Source organism: Giraffa tippelskirchi, chromosome 3 (assembly GCF_054371585.1).
Source record: "Giraffa tippelskirchi isolate mGirTip1 chromosome 3, T2T-mGirTip1v1.2.pri, whole genome shotgun sequence".
In the NCBI taxonomy this organism is placed as follows: domain Eukaryota; kingdom Metazoa; phylum Chordata; class Mammalia; order Artiodactyla; family Giraffidae; genus Giraffa; species Giraffa tippelskirchi.
This window is the reverse complement of record NC_137277.1, coordinates 39,354,354-39,374,277: the sequence shown is the minus strand read 5'-3', so window position 1 is coordinate 39,374,277 and position 19,924 is coordinate 39,354,354. Positions and strand designations below refer to the sequence as shown.

General features: G+C 51.2%; 2 protein-coding genes across 4 annotated transcripts in view; one reads left to right on the top strand and one right to left on the bottom strand.

Annotated features, from left to right (window-relative positions):
- RAP1GAP2 (RAP1 GTPase activating protein 2) overlaps window positions 1-19,924 on the top strand; it is a 260,021-nt gene that overhangs the window by 1,349 nt on the left and 238,748 nt on the right. The window lies entirely within an intron of this gene.
- Window positions 8,098-19,777, bottom strand: CCDC92B (coiled-coil domain containing 92B). The gene is made up of 3 exons (XM_081579986.1): window positions 19,631-19,777; window positions 14,934-14,981; window positions 8,098-11,969 (listed from the first exon to the last, which is right to left on the bottom strand). The coding sequence occupies exons 1-3, from the start codon at window positions 19,758-19,760 to the stop codon at window positions 11,374-11,376; spliced, it is 774 nt and encodes a 257-aa protein (XP_081436112.1). The 5' UTR covers window positions 19,761-19,777; the 3' UTR covers window positions 8,098-11,373.

Below are 19,924 nucleotides of genomic sequence, written 5' to 3'. Positions count from 1 at the left end.
TAGAGAGTGGAAGGGTCTTCCTTGCACAGGGCCAGGAAGCCATGGGGGAAGCCCTTAAGACATATTCCAGAACTAATGGGAATTGGGAAGCTGCAGCTGCAGAGGTGGGCTGGGGCAGGGCTAAGGCCTCATAAAAATTGCAAAGGAAAGTGGACTTTGTCCTGGAGTACTGGTGATGGGAAGGAGAACCAGTGAGAGGCATTAGGCATTTAAGCAAGAGAAAGGAAGATGAGAAATGCTTTGGTTGCTGTGTGAGGGATAAGGGGCACTGAGCGAGAGAAGAGGGAGATGAGTTTGGACTATTACACAAGAAGGCTGGAAATAAAAGCAAGACCTGACTACAGCCCACCACATGGAAGGGGCACAGTCAGGTGGTACATGAACCTGACACAGAGTTGGACTGGCGATCTACATCCTGCAACCTTTGCCTTGTCTCTTCTCGAAAACTTGAGTTCGATGCATGATACAGAGTGCCCAGGGCTGGTGCACTGGGATGACCCAGAGGGATGGGATGGGGAGGGAGGTGGGAGGGGGGTTCTGGAAGGGGAACACATGTACACCCATGGCGGATTCATGTCAATGTATGGCAAAACCAATACAATACTGTAAAGTAAAAAAATAAGAAAACTTGAACAAGTCACTTAACTTTCACTCCTCTGAATTGCAGGAGCTTCCTCGGTCAAATAAAAACATCCATTTGTTTAGCCTCTCACCTAGTTGTTGGGAGGAGATAATGGTCATCAAAGCACTTTAGATAGTGTAAAATACTTCATGATTCACTCTATCTTGTAAGCGAAGCTTTCGAGAGCTCAGTGCTGCAGGAAGATCAGAGATGAACCAGACCAGGGGACTTCTTGAAGTCAAGAACTGTACTTTATTTATCTGGGTATCCCCAACATCTCCCCAGAGCTTGCTACATAGTAAGTGTTTAATGCACAGTAGTTGGTTAAATGGAGCACCTGGGTATAGGCAGAGTCAAGCCATCCTTTAGAGGCCTCCATGGGGTTTCACCTTCAACCCCATCATTATTTATAATATCTGGGCTTTCCGTGCAGATATTCCTTTTATGTGCTGTATCCTTTGACCTTTGTATCCAGAGCTTCAAACTGTTTCTATGATGCCTAGTTGAGACCCACCAGGCAGAGCACCAGCCTCTACCTTGCCCTAGCCTTACTCCTGTGTCCTCCTTATGATCAAGGTCTGTGAGTGCCTGCTGTCAGTGAGAGCGCTAATGACCAGTCTGTCCAGGGGCCTAGTGACTAAGCAGTCCCGGCAGCCTGAGAACCTGCAACTTGGCTCTAATGAATCTTCCCGTTTCCCTGGCAGGCTCCTGTTAACTCCCTCTCCATCCTCAAGGCTGCCTGCCCGGGTGGCACTCCCTGTCTCTGTCTTTATGGCCCCTGGGTAAAGATGCTAAGTAAATACAAAGGGGGGTTTATCAAGGTTGAGATCTAGCCTATATAATTAATCTGTTTGAAGCTTCCCACCTTCCTAATTATTGTTAAAATGGATGGGCCCATTCAGCTGGGCATAGTTACTTCCCCCCGTCATTTTCAGAGTTCCCAAGAGGGTGGAGAGGTGAGCTGGAACCCAACCCCACCCGATTGCAGGAAGGAGTCCCCTAGCTCAATGGCCTGATTCTAGGAACCCATAAGAGAGGAAATGCTCCACCTCCCTTAACCCCAGCCTGTGCGGGCAGAGCTGCCTGGAGGAAAAGGGTGACAGTCAGTCTCCAGATCTATGAAATGAAAGGATTGAAAAAATGATCTGGGACTTATCTGGTGCTGACACTGCACGTCTCTGCTCTGCGGTGTGACTCTGGGCTCAGCCCAGCAGCCCCAGAGGAGTCTGGGAGGACCCTAAGGCCAATCCCTCTCCACCTCTTCCTCTCTCCTGTTTCTCTACTTGAACATGGGGATCCCTGAGTCCTGGGTAGGTGTTTACACAGTGGGGGGGCCGTCCCTTCCCTAGCTGCCTGAGATTAAAGGCCAGGGACAAACAGAGGCTTGGGCCATACTTCCTGGACTTATTACAGGTCTGATCTTAGCTCATCCTGGGCTCAAATCTGATCCCCAGAGGCTGGAGCTAGGAACTGAGATGGGGTGGCCAGGGTTGCCTGTCTCCCGCACCGGGGTACACTGGGTAGGAATCAATATGCAGGTAGGCCCTTTCACATCTGTGGGATCTACACAGGCAGGTTCAACCAACTGTGGATCAAAAATAAATAAATAAATTTTTTGTCGGTACCACGAGGCTTGAGGGAATTCCCAGAGCAGGGATTGAACCACAGCTATGAAACTGCAAACACTAACCACTAGACCACCAGCGAAAGTCGCTCAGTCGTGTCATGGACAGTAGCCCGCCAGGTTCCTCTGTTCATGGGATTTCCCAGGCAAGATTACTGGAGTGGGTAGCCATTTCCTTCTCCAGGGGATCTTCCTGACCCAGGGATCAAACCCTGGTCTCCTGTAGTGTAGGCAGATTCTTCACCGTCTGAGCCACCAAGTAGTCTAGACCACCAGGGAACTCCAGAGAACTCTTCAAAATATATATATTTTAAAAACATTCCAGAAACTTCCAAAAAGCATAACTTGAATTTGCTGCAATGGCAACTACTTACATAGTATTTACATTGTATTTACAACTATTTACACAACATTTACTTTTTATTTACAATTATTTTCACAACATTTACTTTGTATTTAGAACTCTTTAGGTAGCATTTCCGTGAATGCTACACAAAGAACTATTAGTAATTTAGAGATGATTTAAAGTATAGGGCAGGACTGAGTATTCCCAGCAGTCGAGTGGTGAGGACTCCGAGCTCTCACTGCCAGGGGCCTGAGTTGGATCCCAGTTCGGGGAACTCAGTTCCCACAAGCTGAAAGGTGCTGATCTCGGTGAGGCAGCCGTGAGCAGTGGTGTGAAGTGAGATCTAATTCCCTACCCAGGTATTGAACCTGGGTAGCCCGGATGAAAACCAGGAATCTTAGCCACCAGACCAGCAAGGGCTAGGAGCTAGAAGCTAATTTTCCCTGGATCCTTGCCCCCAGTAAAAAACGCATTTATCATGGAGGTGGAAACTGTAAATGCAGGTACAGTTTATTATTAGAAACATAGCACAACAACAAGTGGGAGAGCACACGGAGAAATGGTTTGTTCAGTTGAGACAGGAGCAAGGCAGAGATGCACAGAAGGAGAGAAAGTGTGTGGGTATCCCCCCTAGTGAGGAGGAACAGCAAAGTAAAGAGGCAGTGAGCTCACATTTATAGAGGTCAGTTCTTCTGAGTCTATGTCTTCCTTCAGGCCAATTATCTGGTTTCTTTTCCCACACCTGACCTACCCTGGGACCCTCCCCTGGGGTGGACATGCACCCCGCAGCCAAGTTGGGTCTTTGAAGTGAAGGCTTCTGGGAGGAGCAAGACTCAAGATGGCCTGGTGTTATCTCTTGACTTTTGACCCACAAGGAGCCTTTTTGCCCATGTGTAGTGTCTCCCTTGTCCCAAAAGAGGAGGAACTGGACATCCCTTAATCCTTTACTCAAATAGAGTTTTTCCCCTCTTTTGTCCTTGCCATGACTATTACCTTAAGGTGTTTACTAGAGACAAACACTGGCTATTTACCCTGTTTCTGTTGTTACTTCCAATTTAGAGGACAAACAGGAGGCTGATTGTAAATGCCTTAACTGGAGCCCACCTATCTCTTTGTCTCAGGGAATGCAAACAAGAGGCTAGTTGTAAATGTCTAACCTGGAGCCCATCTATCTCCTACATCGGTGTGGCCAAGAATAAATAGATGAATCCAGCATAAGGGAAAGTGAAAAAGCAAAAGTCACTCAGTCGTGTCTGACTCTCTGCGACCCTATGACTCTTAGCCCGCCAGGCTTCTCTCCATGGGATTCTCCAGGCAAGAATACTGGTGTGAGTGTCCATTCCCTTCTCCAGGGGATCTTCCCAACCCAGGGATCAAACCTGAGTCTCCTGTATTGCAGGCAGATTCTTTACTGTCTGGGCCACCAGGGAAGCCCACAGTATAAGCCCACAATGTGCAAATACTATGGCTTTTTTTTTTTTAGCCTCACCACAGGACTTGAGGGATTAGTTCCTCAATCAGGGATCAAACCCAGGCTCCCAGCAGTGGAACTGCAGAGTCCTAACCACTGGACCACCAGGGAATTCCCAATACTATGTCACTTTATATCAGGGACTTGAGTAACCTCAGATATGGTATCTGCAGAGGAGGGGGGCGGGGGATAGAGTTTGGGGGAGTGTCCTGGAACCAATCCCCTGTGTATGACTATATGTGACCTGGTCTATCTCCATCCCTGACTCTTTCACTATGTGACCTTGAATAAGTTACTTACCTTTTCTCAATGCCAACTTCTGTGGGAGAAGCATCATGGGAAAAGAGGCGAAAGTCTCAGGTTTGTGAAATCAAGCTCAGATACCACTGAGTCTGCTAAACTACTTTTCAGTCCTGATAGCCGGAAACAGTCACTCCTCCCCACCCCCCGCCCCAGAGTTCTGCAAACATTTTATTCAGTGTACTTTATTAGTTGGGGTCCACTTGTTTCTCCCCCAGTGATTGCTCTTGGATATTGTCAGGACTCATGGGATTTGTTGTTGTTGTTTATTTGCTAAGTCACATCCGACTCTTTCGTGACTCTATGGACTGTAGCCCGCCAAGCTGCTCTGTCGATGGGATTCTCCAGGCAAGAATACTGGAGTGGGTTGCCATTCCCTTCTCCAGGGGATCCTCTCAACCCGGGGATCGAATGTGTGTCTCTTGCATTGGCAGGTGAATTCTTTACCACTGAGGCACCTGGGAAGCCCACTCATGGAGTTCACAAAGCACTAAAATCCAACTCAAAATGGCTTTTAAAAGTGTGCCCCGAATTGGAGGAGGCTAAGAAAAATATAACTAAAGGGAGTGAGACCCCAGATGGGATCCTGGAACAGAAAAAAGACCCTAGGGGAAAACCTAATGAAATTCAAATAAGGCTATGGTTTAGTTAATAGCCATGTCAGTTCAGTTCAGTCGCTCACTCGGGTCTGACTCTTTGCGACCCCATGGACGGAAGCACACCAGGCCTCCCTGTCCATCACCAACTCCCAGAGCTTACTCAAACTCATGTCCATTGAGTCGGTGATGCCATCCAACCATCTCATCCTCTTTCGTCCCCCTCTCCTCTCACCTTCAATCTTTCCCAGCATCAGGGTCTTTTCAAATGAGTCAGCTCTTCGCATCAGGTGGCCAAAGTATTGGAGTTTCAGCTTCAACATCAGTCCTTCCAATGAACACTCAGGACTGATCTCCTTTAGGATGGACTAGTTGGATCTCCTTGCAGTCCAAGGGACTCTTAAGAGTCTTCTCCAACACCACAGTTCAAAAGCAACAATTCTTCGGCACTCAGCTTTCTTTATAGTCCAACTCTCACATCCATACATGACTAGTGGAAAAACCATAGCCTTGACTAGGTGGACCTTTGTTGGCAAAGTAATGTCTCTGCTTTTTAATATGCTGTCTAGGTTGGTCATAACTTTTCTTCCAAGGAGTAAGCGTCTTTTAATTTCATGGCTGCAATCACCATCTGCAGTGATTTTGGAGCCCAAAAAACTAAGTCAGCTACTGTTTCTACTGTTTCCCCATCTATTTGCCATGAAGTGATGGGACCGATGCCACGATCTTCGTTTTCGGAATGTTGAGCTTTAAGCCAACTTTTTCACTCTCCTCTTTCACTTTCATCAAGAGGCTCTTTATTTCCTCTTTGCTTTCTGCCATAAGGGTGGTGTCATATGCATATCTGAGGTTATTGATATTTCTCCTGGCAATCTTGATTTCAGCTTGTGGTTCATCCAGCCCAGCGTTTCTCATGATGTACTGCATATAAGTTAAATAAGCAGGGTGACAATACACAGCCTTGACGTACTCCTTTCTCTATTTGAAACCAGTCTGTTGTTCCATGTCCAGTTCTAACTGTTGCTTCCTGACCTGCATACAGATTTCTCAAGAGGCAGGTCAGGTGGTCTGGTATTCCCATCTCTTGAAGAATTTTCCACAGTTTATTGTGATCCACACAGTCAAAGGCTTTGGCATAGTCAATAAAGCAGAAATAGATGTTTTTCTGGAATTCTCTTGCTTTATCGATGATCCAACTGATGTTGGCAATTTGATCTCTGGTTCCTCTGCCTTTTCTAAAAGCAGCTTGAACATCTGGAATTTCATGGTTCTCATAATGCCATGTACCAATGTGAATTTCTTGGTTTGGATAATTGCACTATGATAAAATAAGATGTTAACACTAGGAGAAGCTGGGTGAGAGACATACAGGAAACCTGTATCATTATTGCAATTTTTTTCTATGTCTAAAATTAGGTTAAAATAAAAAGTAGAAAAACCCCCACAAATTAATGCTGATCATTTAAAAACAAAAGTGGGAGATGAGCTTATTGGTCTATATAGCTGAAAAGGGAACTAGTATATGGATTGCAGGCACAGCTGGGTCCAGGCAACTTAATTATCAGGAATTGTCCAACAACAAGGTTCCTGCTGTATAGCAAAGGGAACTACATACAATATTATGTGATAAACCATAATGGAAAAGAATAGGGAAGGTAGTATATATATACACACACACATATATATTTCAATCATTTTGCTGTATAGCAGAAATTAACACAACATTGTAAATCAAATGTATTTCAATAAAATTTTTTTAAAAGGTAGAATTAAATACTCATGACAAAAAAAAAAAGAGTTCTCTTTCTCTGTTTAATTTTTGGCTGCATGGCATGTGGAATGGCATGCGGGATCTTAATTCCTTCTACCAGGGATCAGACCCACATTCCCCTGCATTTTAAGTGCAGAGTCTTAAACACTGGACTGCTGGAGAAGTCCCTGTCTCCCTCTCTCTTGGTTTTACTTTTTTGTGGAGACTCATACTCGGGTAGCTCCACCCCTGGGGCAAATGGCCAGTCTTCCAGGATGATGTTCTGCCATTTTAGCCACCGAAGAATTTTCCTGCAGTAGTCCTGTTTGTTTCCCTGCTGTATCCCTAACACCTAACTTGTATGTTAAATGAAAGGTTATAGTATGGGTTCTCATCGGCTTAGAGCTGCATGCCCACCTCTAACCCAATTAGTGTGACCTGGGTCACATGGGTGGGGATAGTCCCCACCCCCAACACATGCATTAACATGCCTGCATGCTAAGTTGCTACAGACGCGACTCTTTGTGACTCCATGGATTGTAGCCCTCCCCCAGGCTCCTCTGTCCTAGGGGTTCTCCAGGCAAGAATACTGGAGTGGGTTGCCATTGTCTTCTCCAGGGGAACTTTCCAACCCAGGGATCCAACCCCATGTCTCTCTGTGTCTCCTGCATTGGCAGGCAAGTTCTTTACCACTAGAACCACCTGGGAAGCCCATGGACTAACATGGGAGAAGGTACTGTTATCAGAAGAAAGGTTGCAGGCAAAACCCACATGTCCTCTGCATCCTTACACTGCCAAGCTGGTGCTTTTTCTCCAGGAGCCATCAACAACACAGACCTACACTGAAGATGTGTGGGTCTGAAGGTGCTGAGTGTGCTGAGCTCCCAAACGGCAGTCCCAGGACAGCTCTCAGGAGCAGAGGATAAGATTAGGGCTCTTCTCTGGGACGCTGGGCTTCTCATAGCTGCATCAGATGGAGATGGGTGTCAGGGAAGGAGAACCAGCGTTGCCAAAGATGTCCAGAAGCCCAGGATTGCTTTTCTGCCAGAACAATGGGCAATTCTAGGCATAAAACCCTTCTGATCTATCCCTGCCAACCCTAGCCAGGAGCCTCTGATCTAAGGTCTTGCTTGTTCCCTTGGGTTGGGGTGGTATGGAGAGAGACAGGGCTAGCCTGAGCTTCAGGACATCTCAGATGAGCCTTGTGCCTTATGTGAGGGTTACCCATAAAGGGACTCGGGAGTCTCAGCTCCCAGTCTCACCACTGCCTCCCCCGCAACTGGCTAACTCCCAAACCATTCTATCTCCTCCACGTCCTTTCCACAGACCTGCCCGATCAGGTGGTGGGTGGTGGGGTGGAGTGCCCAAAGAAAAATGTTTGACTTCTGTGTTTTTCAGGTATTTTATTAAGAATAAGGCATATGACAGTCACCCCTAAAGCACAGGGCTCTATTTCTGTAGGTGAGTGAATACACTCTGAAAAGCATTGGATTAAAAAGCGCAGCCAACAGAGAACTTGGAGCAGGATCCCTCTGCCGTGCCTGTGGGGCTCCTGCCAGGTGGTTCTGAAGCCTCGCAGGTCCCCTACTCAAGGCTAGCCGCTCAGCAAGAGAGTGCTTAGAAAATCCTGGCTCCCCACAAAGAGAAGGTGCTGCTCCACACCTTGGCTTCCTTCTGCTCCATCAGAGGGACCTCTAGTCTGCTGCTTGTTTTGGGGAAGGGCTACCCCATTTCAGCCCCGGACTGGTCCCCCAAATTGCAGGCCACTGTGAGCAGGGGCAGGGGCACAAAGCCTCACGCTGTATTGCCCACAGATCCCTGGCTGGCTTCCAGAATGGGGAGGGGTCCCCACCTGCAGCTCCTGGCTGCAACTAGGGCCCCTGAGTGTCCGTGTCAACACACCCCTCCCCCAATGGGATTCGTGCAGCAAAGAGGGGAGAGGTGGAGAGGTGGGGGGGACAGGGAGAGGGAAGGCAATGTCCTTTCTAGTCACCCAAACTTTTCAGGGGCTCGAGGAGGTGGGTCTCTCCTTTGGCAGGGTGGGTCCCCCAGGCTAGCAGAGGGGGAGGGCCAGAAGCTGAGGGCAAGGCTGGGGAGTTCCCTGCCACTGAGGCCACAGGCAGACCACTGACCCCCAGTCTTATTCATTTTATTTGGCGCCCCGAGGGCTCTGGAGGAGGAAAGCTTCTCATCTATTATTTCCAGGAGAGGGATGGGGAGGGGGCATTTCTGTTGCAGTTGGAACCCTGTATTTGCTTTGGACCTTCCCCCAGCCTGCTGAGTGGAGGGGGGAGGGATGGTTGCGTTATTTCCTTTCCCAGGCACCGCCCCCCACACACACACCTCAGCTGAGAGTCAGTGAGTCAGCTACCCCAGCACTCCGGACTTTCATGGGGGGCGGGGGGCAGGGATCTCCAAGTAACAAGAGTCATCTCTGATTGCTGGAAGAGGGACAGCACAGGAGGTGCCGATGTATCACTTGGGGAGAGGCAGGCAGGCCTCCAGGGAGAATGGTGGGGCACGGGTGTTGTGGTGGCCCCCAGCCGGGCTCCTTGGGTACAGAGGAAGGAAGGAGGAAGAGGGCTATTGCTATAGAGCCGGGGGAGGCCAGGTGGGTGGAGCTATGGCTTTTAGCGGGTGGGTGGGTGGATAGAGTACTTCACCATCTCTGTAGAAGAACTGATGTCACAGTCACCCAGTTCACCCCAAAAGTATGGTTGTGGAAGATGAGGGTTTGGGTGGGCGCCTCCAGAAATACCCCCTTGCCCTCCTCCTTCCCAGGGTCCTAGGCCCCTTCAAGTGAGCGCAGCCCCGAGCAGAGAGAGAGGCCTCCTCAGACATGTTCTGAAAAGGAAGGCAGCAGGTCAAAGGTCAAGGGGTCCTGAGTCACCCACACCTGAGGGGAGAGAGAGGGCAGAGGTACAACCACAGAGACTGGGGAGCAGAGAGGTGGGAGCAGGCAGAGCAAGGACCCTAGGCCACTCCCGCGGCCCATTAGACTGGACAGCACTGTCCGTCCCCAGGGCGCCCCAGTGGCGGACACAGACCAGGCCTGCTTATTGCTCAGTGGTCTCAGCAGTCCCGAGCCGGGAGGGGGCTGCACGTTTGTCCTGCTTCCTCTAACGTATACAGTGAAAGGGGGTGTAACTGGGGATCTTCCCCCCTTTTCTTCTTGGGCCGTGATGGGCAAAGGGTTCATCACCCCCTGGAGACCTCCCAGACCTCTGGGCAACAGGCAGAAGTCTCAGCCCCAGGCAGAGGGTCAGGACCTGCTGGGATGGGGCGTCGTGAGTGAGGTCAAGGCCTCTTCCTGCCCCATGTCCTCCCTTCGTGGCCCCTGCAAGACCTCACAGGCACTTCGGACTTGATGCACGACCAACAAAAGAGGGATGGCACGAGACGACAGGGTTCTAGGGATTTGTCTTTCCAGGCTGGACTCGGGTGGGAGCAGTGAACCGGACTGGAGCTGCACTTCCCGCCTTTGGTCGTGAGGGGGAGCTGGGGAGAAACGCGTTAGGAGGTGGGGCAGTAGTCTTCCCGTCTGCCACTCCCCAACCTAGACAAAGGGCACTGAACACCCCGCCGCTGTCAGGTCTGATAGGATGGGGGCAGTCCTGGCGAGGGCGAGGCTGGGGCCTAACCTGCGTTCCCACCATCCCCCCGCCCACCGCCCCCAGCACACTCAAACTTCTATCAGCAGTTGCCACTTCCAAGAAGCAGGGCCTCTCTTCCTGCCTCAGGGTGCAACCAGCTAATTAGGAAGCTGGGCAAAATTAGCACCAATAAACAGGACTAGGGAAACTCCCAAGGCAGCCTTCAGGTTCCCAGCTACCTCCAGAAAACAGTTTCTAACCCTCCCATCAGCCCGACTCTGGCGTGTCCTTGGAGTCTACATACCCGGGAAGAACTGAGAATTGGGAGTTATCTGCCACCAAACCCATTCTGTAATCTTCTCTAAGGGTCTATGGGTGCTAATTTCCAGAAGTTCAAACTTCCATAAGTCCACACTCCCCTCACCAGAGGCTGTGGGGGAGGCGTCTTCTAAAGTGTTCCGTGCTCACCTGTAAGGATCTATTAGCAGGTTGGGGGAGGGGGGCGGATGTGGGGAAGAAGGTCCAGCCTCTAGACCCCAGCCCGAACCGCCCCTCGGAGGCAGGCTGGGAAGGAAGGGCGGCCGTGCAGGTCTGGGGGAGGCCTCCTCGCAGCGGGGAGCTGGAAGGCCTAAGGATTCTAAGGGCCATTCTGGTTCCTTTCCGTAGGCCAGCCCGGCCTCCCCGCTATGGCCAAACGATTGTCACTTTCCTGGGTCAGGGCGTGACTCCCGCCCCGTCCCCTCCCAGTGGCAGGGTGGGGACCAGATAAGGATCGGTACAGTGAGTCCTCTCCAAGGAAAAACAAGTGCCTTCGCTGGGCCCGGCGGAGGAGCTCCCAGGCGGGAGAGGAGAGCTCAAAGCTTCGGCGACAGCTCAAAGCTTCGGGAAATACAAAAGGCGGGGGCGGCTGGAACGCGCGGGGGAGCAGGTGCCGCCTCCGCCCGCTCCCTGGGGGAGGGACTGGCTTCCTCGGCCCCAGGGACCCGCCCCAACGCTATCCGCCCTGGCTCGAGCTGAGTCGACACCCGGGCCAGCCTTTCCCGGCTCCCCGCCCGCCCGCCAGCCCCGCGCCTACTCCGGGTCCGCGGGCTCACTGGGCGGGCGGCGCGCGGCCGGCGGGCCGGCTTGGTCCGAGGGTTCCTGGGGAGGCGGCTGGCGCAGGCTGCGGCCGCCGGGCCGCTGGGGCCTCCGGGCGTAGAGGAAGAGCGCGGGGTCGGGCATGGCTTCGAGGTCGTCTGGGACGCCGGCCGCACGCTCCCAGGCGGCCCAGTCCCGGCCGGGGCCCTTGGCGGCGGCCTCGGCTGCGGGCGGGCGGCGGGCCCGCTGTGCGCGCCGGCGGATCCGGGGCTCGGCGGTGGAGGCGGCGGCGCAGGGCCCCGGGCGCGGAGTCTGCAGTTTCTGGCGCGCCGCGTGCAGCTGGCAGGAGAGGTAGGCGGCCGCCTCGGTGTGCTTCTGCAGCTCCGTGCTGAGCACGGTGGCTCGGTGGCTGCGGCGACGCAGCTCCTCCAGGAAGCGGCGCTCCTCGGAGCGCAAGCTGCAGCGCAGCGCCGACACCAGCGCCTCGCGCTGCGCCACCTCCCGCCGCAGCTCCGCGTTGGCTGCCGCTCGCTCCGCCAGCTGCGACTCCAGCGCGCGGCACTTGCTCTCCAGCTCCCGGGACGCCAACTCTGGGCAGGGGAGAGGGAGGGGAGAGTCAGGGTCCACGCCTGGCCGGACCTGCGCAGCTCACCAATCGTCGGAGCGAAGCCCCGCACCTCCCCGATTGCAGGTTCCGCAGCGCTCGGGCTCACTCCTACTCTCCTACCTACCTTTTTCCTCCTCCCGGCTCTTGCCTCATGCTTGCCCGAGTCTCTAACTCTTCCGTGCAGCCCTTAAGAGCAAACCCTTCCCAGACCAATTATTCACTCCACGACAATTTGTTGAGCCCTGACTCTGTGCGTCGTGTTGGGGATTGCGGATAGGGTGGATAATAATTCCTCACGAAGCTCTCAGTAAGGACAGTGGGAAGTGTACATAATCACAAAAGAATGTGTAGGTGCATGTGTGACACCTGCCAACACCACGACTGTCACAGGAGACTGTGACCTAATCGGAGAAGGCTTCTCAGCAGAGAAACGAAGAGGCTAAGCTCTGACAGATGAATGGGAATTGAGTAGTGAACAGAGAAGAGAAGGATGCTTCCCACGGAAGGAAGGGCTTGTGTAAAAGCCCTGTGGCAGGAGAGACACAGGAACAAGGGACTGAAAGAACTGGGAGTGTGAGCGGAAAAGGGGAATCAGTGTGCTGTGAACCTTGCTTCCTTCATAAAGAGCATTTATTACACGTTTTACTTGTTTATTGTTTGTCTTTGTCCACTGCACTCGGCTTCAAACCTGGATGTACACTGGAAACATCCAGAAAGGTTTATTTATTTTGAACTTCGAAGCTGTAGCTTCTGAGATTTTAGTTCCCTGACCAGGGATCCAACCTGGGCCCTTGGCAGTGAGAGCGAAGAGTCCTAACTACCAGGGAATTCCCTAGAGAGTTTTAAAAAACAGTTTCCTGGGCCCTAACAAATTCGGACTGAATCAGACTCTCCCGGGGTTGGACCAGCACACTGGTGCTTCTTAAATCTTCCCTGGTGATTCTAATACGCCCCCAGGGTTGAGGACTCCTGCCTCCTGAATCATAAGCTCCATCTCAGCCAGGACTGTATCCCAAGACTGGCACACGTGAGTACGGGGATATCAGTAGCCGAAAGGTGACCAAGGGAAGGTAAAAGGTGACTCTAAAGGGGATAGGAAAATTCCCAAGTGATTTTCATAGAAAATGAGAACAAAGCAAAATAGCTCTTAGGCCCAGTGACAGAGAGGATAAAAACCAGGACACTGGGGACTCTTCCCTGGTGGTCCAGTGGGTAAGACTCTTTCGCTCCTAATGCAGGGGGCCTGGGTTCAATTCTGGTCACGGAACTAGATCCTGCATGCTGCAACTTAAAAAAGAAAAGTCTTGCATGCAACTAACACCCGGTGCTGCCAAATAAATAAATAATATTTATTAAAAAAAAAAAAAAAGCAACAACCCAAGGCACAGGGTCCAGATGATCCCAAAAGCCGTTTCAGAGAAAGGACAGTAGGTAGAGTAAAAGCTACTAGTATGAGTGCATGCTCAGTCATGTTCGATGCCTTGCGACCCTATGGACTGTAGTCCGCCAGGCTCCTCTGTCCATGGGATTTTCCAGGCAAGAATACTGGAGTGGGTTGTCATTTCCTTCTCCAGGGGATCTTCCCAACACAAGAATCAAGCCTGTGTCTCTTGCGTCTCCTGAACTGGCAGGCAGATTCTTTACCCCGAGCCACCTGGGAGGCTCCAAAGCTACTGTTGTCACATAATTGTTCTTTCCTGATATCTGAGGATGCGCCTCCCCTTCCTCCAAGCACTAGGCACCAAGAGGTTGCCCACAACTGCCGCTTATAGTGGGAAGAATTAGTTCAAGTCCATAAGTATTTAGATCTTTATGCATGAACATGTAGGTAATTTGTAGGGCTTCTAACATTTTACCTTAACCTTCCAGCCTTTCCTGTGCCTAACTCTTGGTCATGTAGCTGTTGATCTATAAGCAGCACATCCACATGGCAAAAAGTCCATTCTTAAAACCCTTCTGGCCAAAGAAATACTACTTTTGTGGTTCATTTTAAATCAAGCATTTATCGAGTCCCTCTCCATGTCAGGTAATGTGCTTGTACTGGAAGGCAATGGGTAACACCCAGTCCTAGTTCTCAGAGATCATACAACCTGGGGATTAAGATCTGAACAATCCAATCCCTCCCTTTAAAAAAAATTAATTGTAGCAAAAAACTAAATAGCTAAATGTACCATCTTAATCATTTTTAACTGTGTGTTAAAAATGGTTAAGGATGTGTGTGCTTCGTCAGTCAGTCATGTCCAAATTCTTTGGGACCCCCGTCAGGCTTCTCTGTCCATGGGAATTTTCAGGCAAGAATACTGGGGTGGGTTGCCATTTCCTTTTCCATTTTTAGCTCTTAAGTACTATTAATATACCCACATTGTTGTGCAACAGATCTCTAGAATTTTTTTTTCTTGCAAAACTGAAACTCTACACTCACTTGAATGCTATCTCCCCACACCATTCCCCATTTTATGGATGAAGTGATAATCTATAAACAAACACTTTAGTGGAACTGCTACACTCACAAGAAGTCCTGTTTCTGTAAAATAAAGAATTGGCTAATGTGCAGTTGTCTCTTTTCTCCTCTTCTAGACTAAGTTCCTTGAAGTCAAAGACCTCCTATTGCCATCATGTTGAATCTTGACATTCAGCATCCTGGCGAGTGTGAAAACTGACCATAAGAATCACTTGCACAAGAATGGGAAGATTGGGGAGGTGGGTCACAAAGGAATGAAGTCAGGCACGTGGACTTCCTGGAAACCATCTCCTTCCTGCTTTCATTTTCCCAATTTGGATGGAGATAGGGATACCAGGCATGTATGTATGTATAGTGGCACTGGTTGTTCACTGCAAAAGGTCACCCAGCTGAGTGGGCATGTGAGGCTATCCCCAAGTCTCGACTGGGGATGGAGAAGGCTTGGGTCCTAAGTGGTGGAGAAATGGTGACCAGTTGTTCTCTTACCTTGCTGGTGCGATTGGGCTTCTCTCATTTCCAGATCATGGGTCAGTTCTGGGGGCAGAGATAAGAAAAGGCAGTTGTGTGTATGTTAGAAACAGAGAGCGAGTTATGTGTGTGAGATTAAGAATCACAACCCAGTAAAAGTGGCAATAAGGATGCTCAGAAACCATCTAAACCACCCCCATACCTATTTTAATGCAGCCCAGAGGGAAAGAGATGAAAGAGAGGTGTCAGAGGCACAACCTAAACCTGATCTGCCTGATTCTAAGTCCAGAGATCTTTCCAATAGATCTTTCCAACTCTGTGTCCTGAATTTGGGGATTAATTCAATCCTTGTGGGACGGAGGCTTGTTTCTGGGACTGGTGGTGGGGGGAGTATTTGCCCCTTTCCAGAGGTGATGTACAAATATTTAACACGCCAATCAATCAGAGCCAGTCTCGGGGACTCCTGCTGTCCAGGGCACAGACCTTTCAGTGTCTGTTGGTGGGTCTGGGAAGGGTCCTACTTGGCGTAGTCGGTAAAGAATCCTCCTGCAACTCAGGAGACTTTAGTTCGATCCCTGAGTCAGGACGATCCCCTGGAGAAGGAAATGGCAACCCACTCCAGTATTCTTGCTTGGGAAATCCCGTGGACAAAGGAGCCTGGTGGGCTACAGTCCACGAGTTGCAAAGAGTCAAACCCACCAATTCAAACAAAACAAACAGACATTTCTCACCTCCCACTATGGTGGTGGTTTGGTTAGTCTGGGAAGGCTGGAGTGTCCTGGGTGGGCTGCTTGGGGACACTAAAAGGGGATTCAGGGTGGTGGCTATTTACCAATAGGACACATGTGTTTCACTGGTTTCCCAGCCAGTACTGCTGTGCCTGGGTTCTTTTCTAAACACAAGCCCTGCCCTTTCTAAGTCTTGGTTTTGCCACATTCCATAGGGGAGGGAGAGGAGCTTCAAGGAGGACAGAGCTACCTAGTGAAGCAAAGCCTGCGTGGCTTTCAGCCTGGTGCTGAGGGCATACGCCGGTGGGGGGTGGGAGAGTGGCGGGGAGCAGCCAAGGGGCCCCCCAAGGGCACTAGTGTAGGAGCAGTCTCCTCTGCCAGTCCCCAGTCCCCATCCCTTGGAGCCCAGCATGCCCCGCCCCTCAGCCAGCTGAGTCTGATTGTTTTTCCAGCCCACTCCCTACTCCACTCCATCCTGAACTCCATCAGGGCTCAAGGGCTGAGAGAGGGGCAGGAGGGAGCCCAGGAGGGGCAGCTGCCTGTGACAGAGGGCACCTCTCAGGCTCACCTGCATGTACCTGCGGGAATGCTGTCTGTGCCCAAAGGGAGAAGGTGTGAAGATGGGGGAAGGTAGCGGATCCCCGGGTCCACTGTCCGGCAGTACCAACAGAGAGAGAGACTCACCTTGTGGGCCCTCCGCCTGCCTCTCCTCGCTGCCCTCACCAGGCTCTTCTAGATACCAGGGGCATTACCGAAGGTGCCTTCCCTGGGGAGGCCAACTGTTTCCAGGAGACAGAGAGCCTGGAGTGCCTGGGCCTTCTGCTGTGACCAGAGCCTAAACCTCCCCCAGGGCTTCCTGGGGCCAACTTGGCCTCTCCTCCAAGGCCCTGGGATGTAAACCCGGGGTGGCCCTGGACTAGGTTTGGGGAGTAGCCCAAGGGACTCTGGCTCTGTCACTAACTCCCTATGGGCTTGTTTCTCCTTAGCCTTTAAGCACCAGAGTTGGGGGAGGGGAGACAGAATCCTAGCTGGGCTCCACTCCCTCATCCATCAAATTTCCCTGCCCCTCTTCCAGCCAGAGTCCTGGTGGTTTAGATGAGTGTGCTGTGAGGGCATGGGCTTCCCAGGCGGTGCTAGTGGTAAAGAACCTGCCTGCCAATGCAGGTGATGCAAGAGATGTGTGTTCGATCCCTGGGTCTGGAAGCTCCCCTGGAGGAGGGCACGGCAACCCACTCCAGTATTCTTGCCTAGAGAATCCCATGGATAGAGGAGCCTGGTGGGCTACAGTCCATTAGGTCACAAAGAGTCGGACACGACTGAAGCGACTTAGCAGGCACCACACTGTGAGGTCAGATACACTGTGTGACCTCGGGCCAGTGACAACGCCTCTCTGCCTCGGTCTTCTCGGTCTTCTCACCTATGAAAGTGAAAGTGTTTGTCGCTCAGTCGTGTCTGACTGTTTGCGACCCTGTGGACTGTAGCCCGCCAGGCTCCTCTGTCCATGGGATTCTCCAGGCAAGAATACTGGAGAGTGGGTTGTCATTTCCTTCTCCGGGGGATCTTCCTGACCCAGGGATCGAATCTGGGTCTCTGGCATTGCAGGCAGATTCTTTACTAAAAGAAAAGAAAGAAAGGGCTCAGTCTAGCTGAGTCAGCTCTTATTATCATCCAAGCTACCTTCCCAACCAGAACACACCCACCTACCTCTCAAGCCCCTTTATTTTGAATTATCACGCCTTCTTGGGCAGGTTCTTCCCTAAGCCCTGCCCTCCTGGTTCCTATACCAGCCCCTTCTCACTCTTATCCTTTTTCCACTCTCTGGATCCCTCTTTAATCTCCTTTTAAAAACATCTCCTTTGTCCTCTCTCCTCTCCCCGTCTCTCCTCTACCCCTTTGAGGGAGGGCCTTATTCAGTCATTTCAGCCCCAGGAGTGGCTGCTCCAGGCCAGCCCAGAGTTATTTTTATCTCCTAATCAATAACCAAGAGGCTGCAGGCCCATACTTGTCTGAGAAGGAGGGTGGGGGCTGAGGGCCCTCTGTTCCTGCCTGTTACACTTTCTTACAGAGGACGAGATGGTTGAATGGCATCACTGATGCAATGGACATGAATTTGGGCAAACTCCAGGAGATGGTGAGGGACAGGGAAGCCTGGCATGCTACTGTCCATGGGGTTGTGAAGAGTTGGATACAACTTGGTGACTGAAAAATAGCAACCCATTTTCTTGGGATCCTGGCCTGCGTCCTGAGTAGAAGGACCCTGGTCTTCATAATTATTATGGAGCAAAAAGAAATTAGAGAAACAGCTACAGGGTCTTAGGGTTCACTTGTGTCAATATCCCTTTAATGTCATTACTACAGTAAAAAAGTGGCATCAGGCAGGAGTGAGATGGTGTAGGGCATCCATGCCCCTAAGGGCTGGCCTCTGCTGCCTGCCAGGCTTTGGGAGAGAGGACAAGAAGTCTGGTCTTGGCAGGTGGCAGCTGAACCCATATATGGAGCTAGAGGGGACTGTGGTAGCTGAAAGTCAGGACTGGTGGTTTCTCATGCCATACAGTGAGAAGCCAGGTGGGTCACTCAAACCCTTTGAGCCTCAGTTTCTTTCTGGGGGAGGGGGAGACTCCCATGAGTAGGGGAGGGAAGGGAGGTGGAAATCTGAGTATGCAGAGGAGAAGATGGGTGGAAAGCAGCAGAGGGGACTTCCCTCCGTGGTCCAGTGGTTAAGACTCGGTGCTTCCACTGCAGGGGGAGAGGGTTTGATCCCTGGTCAGAGAACTAAGATCCCATAAGCTGCGTGGTGTGTCTAGAAAAAAAAGCCACAGACGCTTCACGACTGGGTATGTGGAGCCCGAGGTTCTAATCCTGAATCTGATACATTGTGAGGCTCACTCTCTCTCTCTGGGCCTCAGTTTACATATTTGTACAATGATGAGACTGGGCTGTTCCAGCTGAGACACTGAATCACTGGCTCTAAAGCCTGTATTTAAAGATGTAGGGTGAGTATTTGGGCCAGAGCCAAGCCTCTGAGAGGGTCATGCAGCTGAGACTTGAGGTCCAAGAGTAGAAGTCAGGCATGAGGTTTACATCATCTCTGTCGCCTCCCTCTGTTCTGCTTACAAATCTGACCGATTGCCAGGTCCCTCTGCATCCCACTGGTCCTCCCCTTTCATCCCATCCCCCTTCATCTCTCCCCTGGACCTGTCACTAGTCCCCCTGCCTCCCTCTCCCACCAATTCATCTGCCATACAACTGCTGGATTGAGTTTCTTAATGTAGCTTGAGGTTGCTCAAGAACCTTCAGTGGCTCCCTACTGCCCAGGAGGACAGGCCAAACTTCTTAGCCATCCTGATACTGGTCAAGGTCTTCCATGTTCTGGCTGCAGCTGTATTTCCCATCAGCTTTAAGTAGAGGGTAATCCAGTCAAATAGAACTTTTCATGAACTTTTGATTTCCTACCTTCTGGATGTTGCCTTGCTGTTCCTTTGCAAAGCTTTCTCCATTCTCATTGCACCATAATATCTCAGCATGTCTAAATCTTACTCAGCCCTCAGGGAGAGGAAGTGCTTACTCCTCGGGACAGTGTGGGATACTTGGCCTCCTCATCACTTATGCCTCAAGCTGAACATGAACCTGCCTATGAACTGTCAGCTCTCTTTATTTTTGTGTATCTCTTTTAATAAGTTTATCTCTTGATCATGACACACAACACATGGGATCTTAGTTCCCCGACTCGGGATCGAACCTGTGGCCCTTGTGGTGGAAGCATGAAGTATCAACCACTGAACCACCAGGGAAGTCCAAGACTGAGGGCTTCTTAGGGCTGGGAGGTGCTTGAACGTTCCGCGTGTCTCACTTCCCCAAGACTCAGTTTCTTCACCAAGAGAAAGGGGTGGTGAACACCTGCCTGGCTTAGGGAGGCTCAGGGTGGACACGCCATCAGAGACAGTGCTGCTGCTGCCAGCGGCCCCCCAGCATCCCTCCAGGCCTCACCCGAGCAGCGTTTCTGCAGCCTCAGGATCTCCAGGTGCAGGTCTCGCAGCAGGGCCATCTGCTCTTTTTTCAGGAAGCTGATGTGGCGTTGCACGCTCTGGATCTGATGCTCCAGGGACACGGTATCCATGGCAACCCAGGCCTGGGCCCCACCTGGGGAGGATAACGAGATGAACCCACATTTCCTGGGCCCATCCACCCTGTCCACCTTCAGATCCTTTCAATGATCTTCAATCTGGGGTCCTGCTCTACTAGATAGATGATTCTGCCCCTGAAGTCGTGTCCCCTGTATTT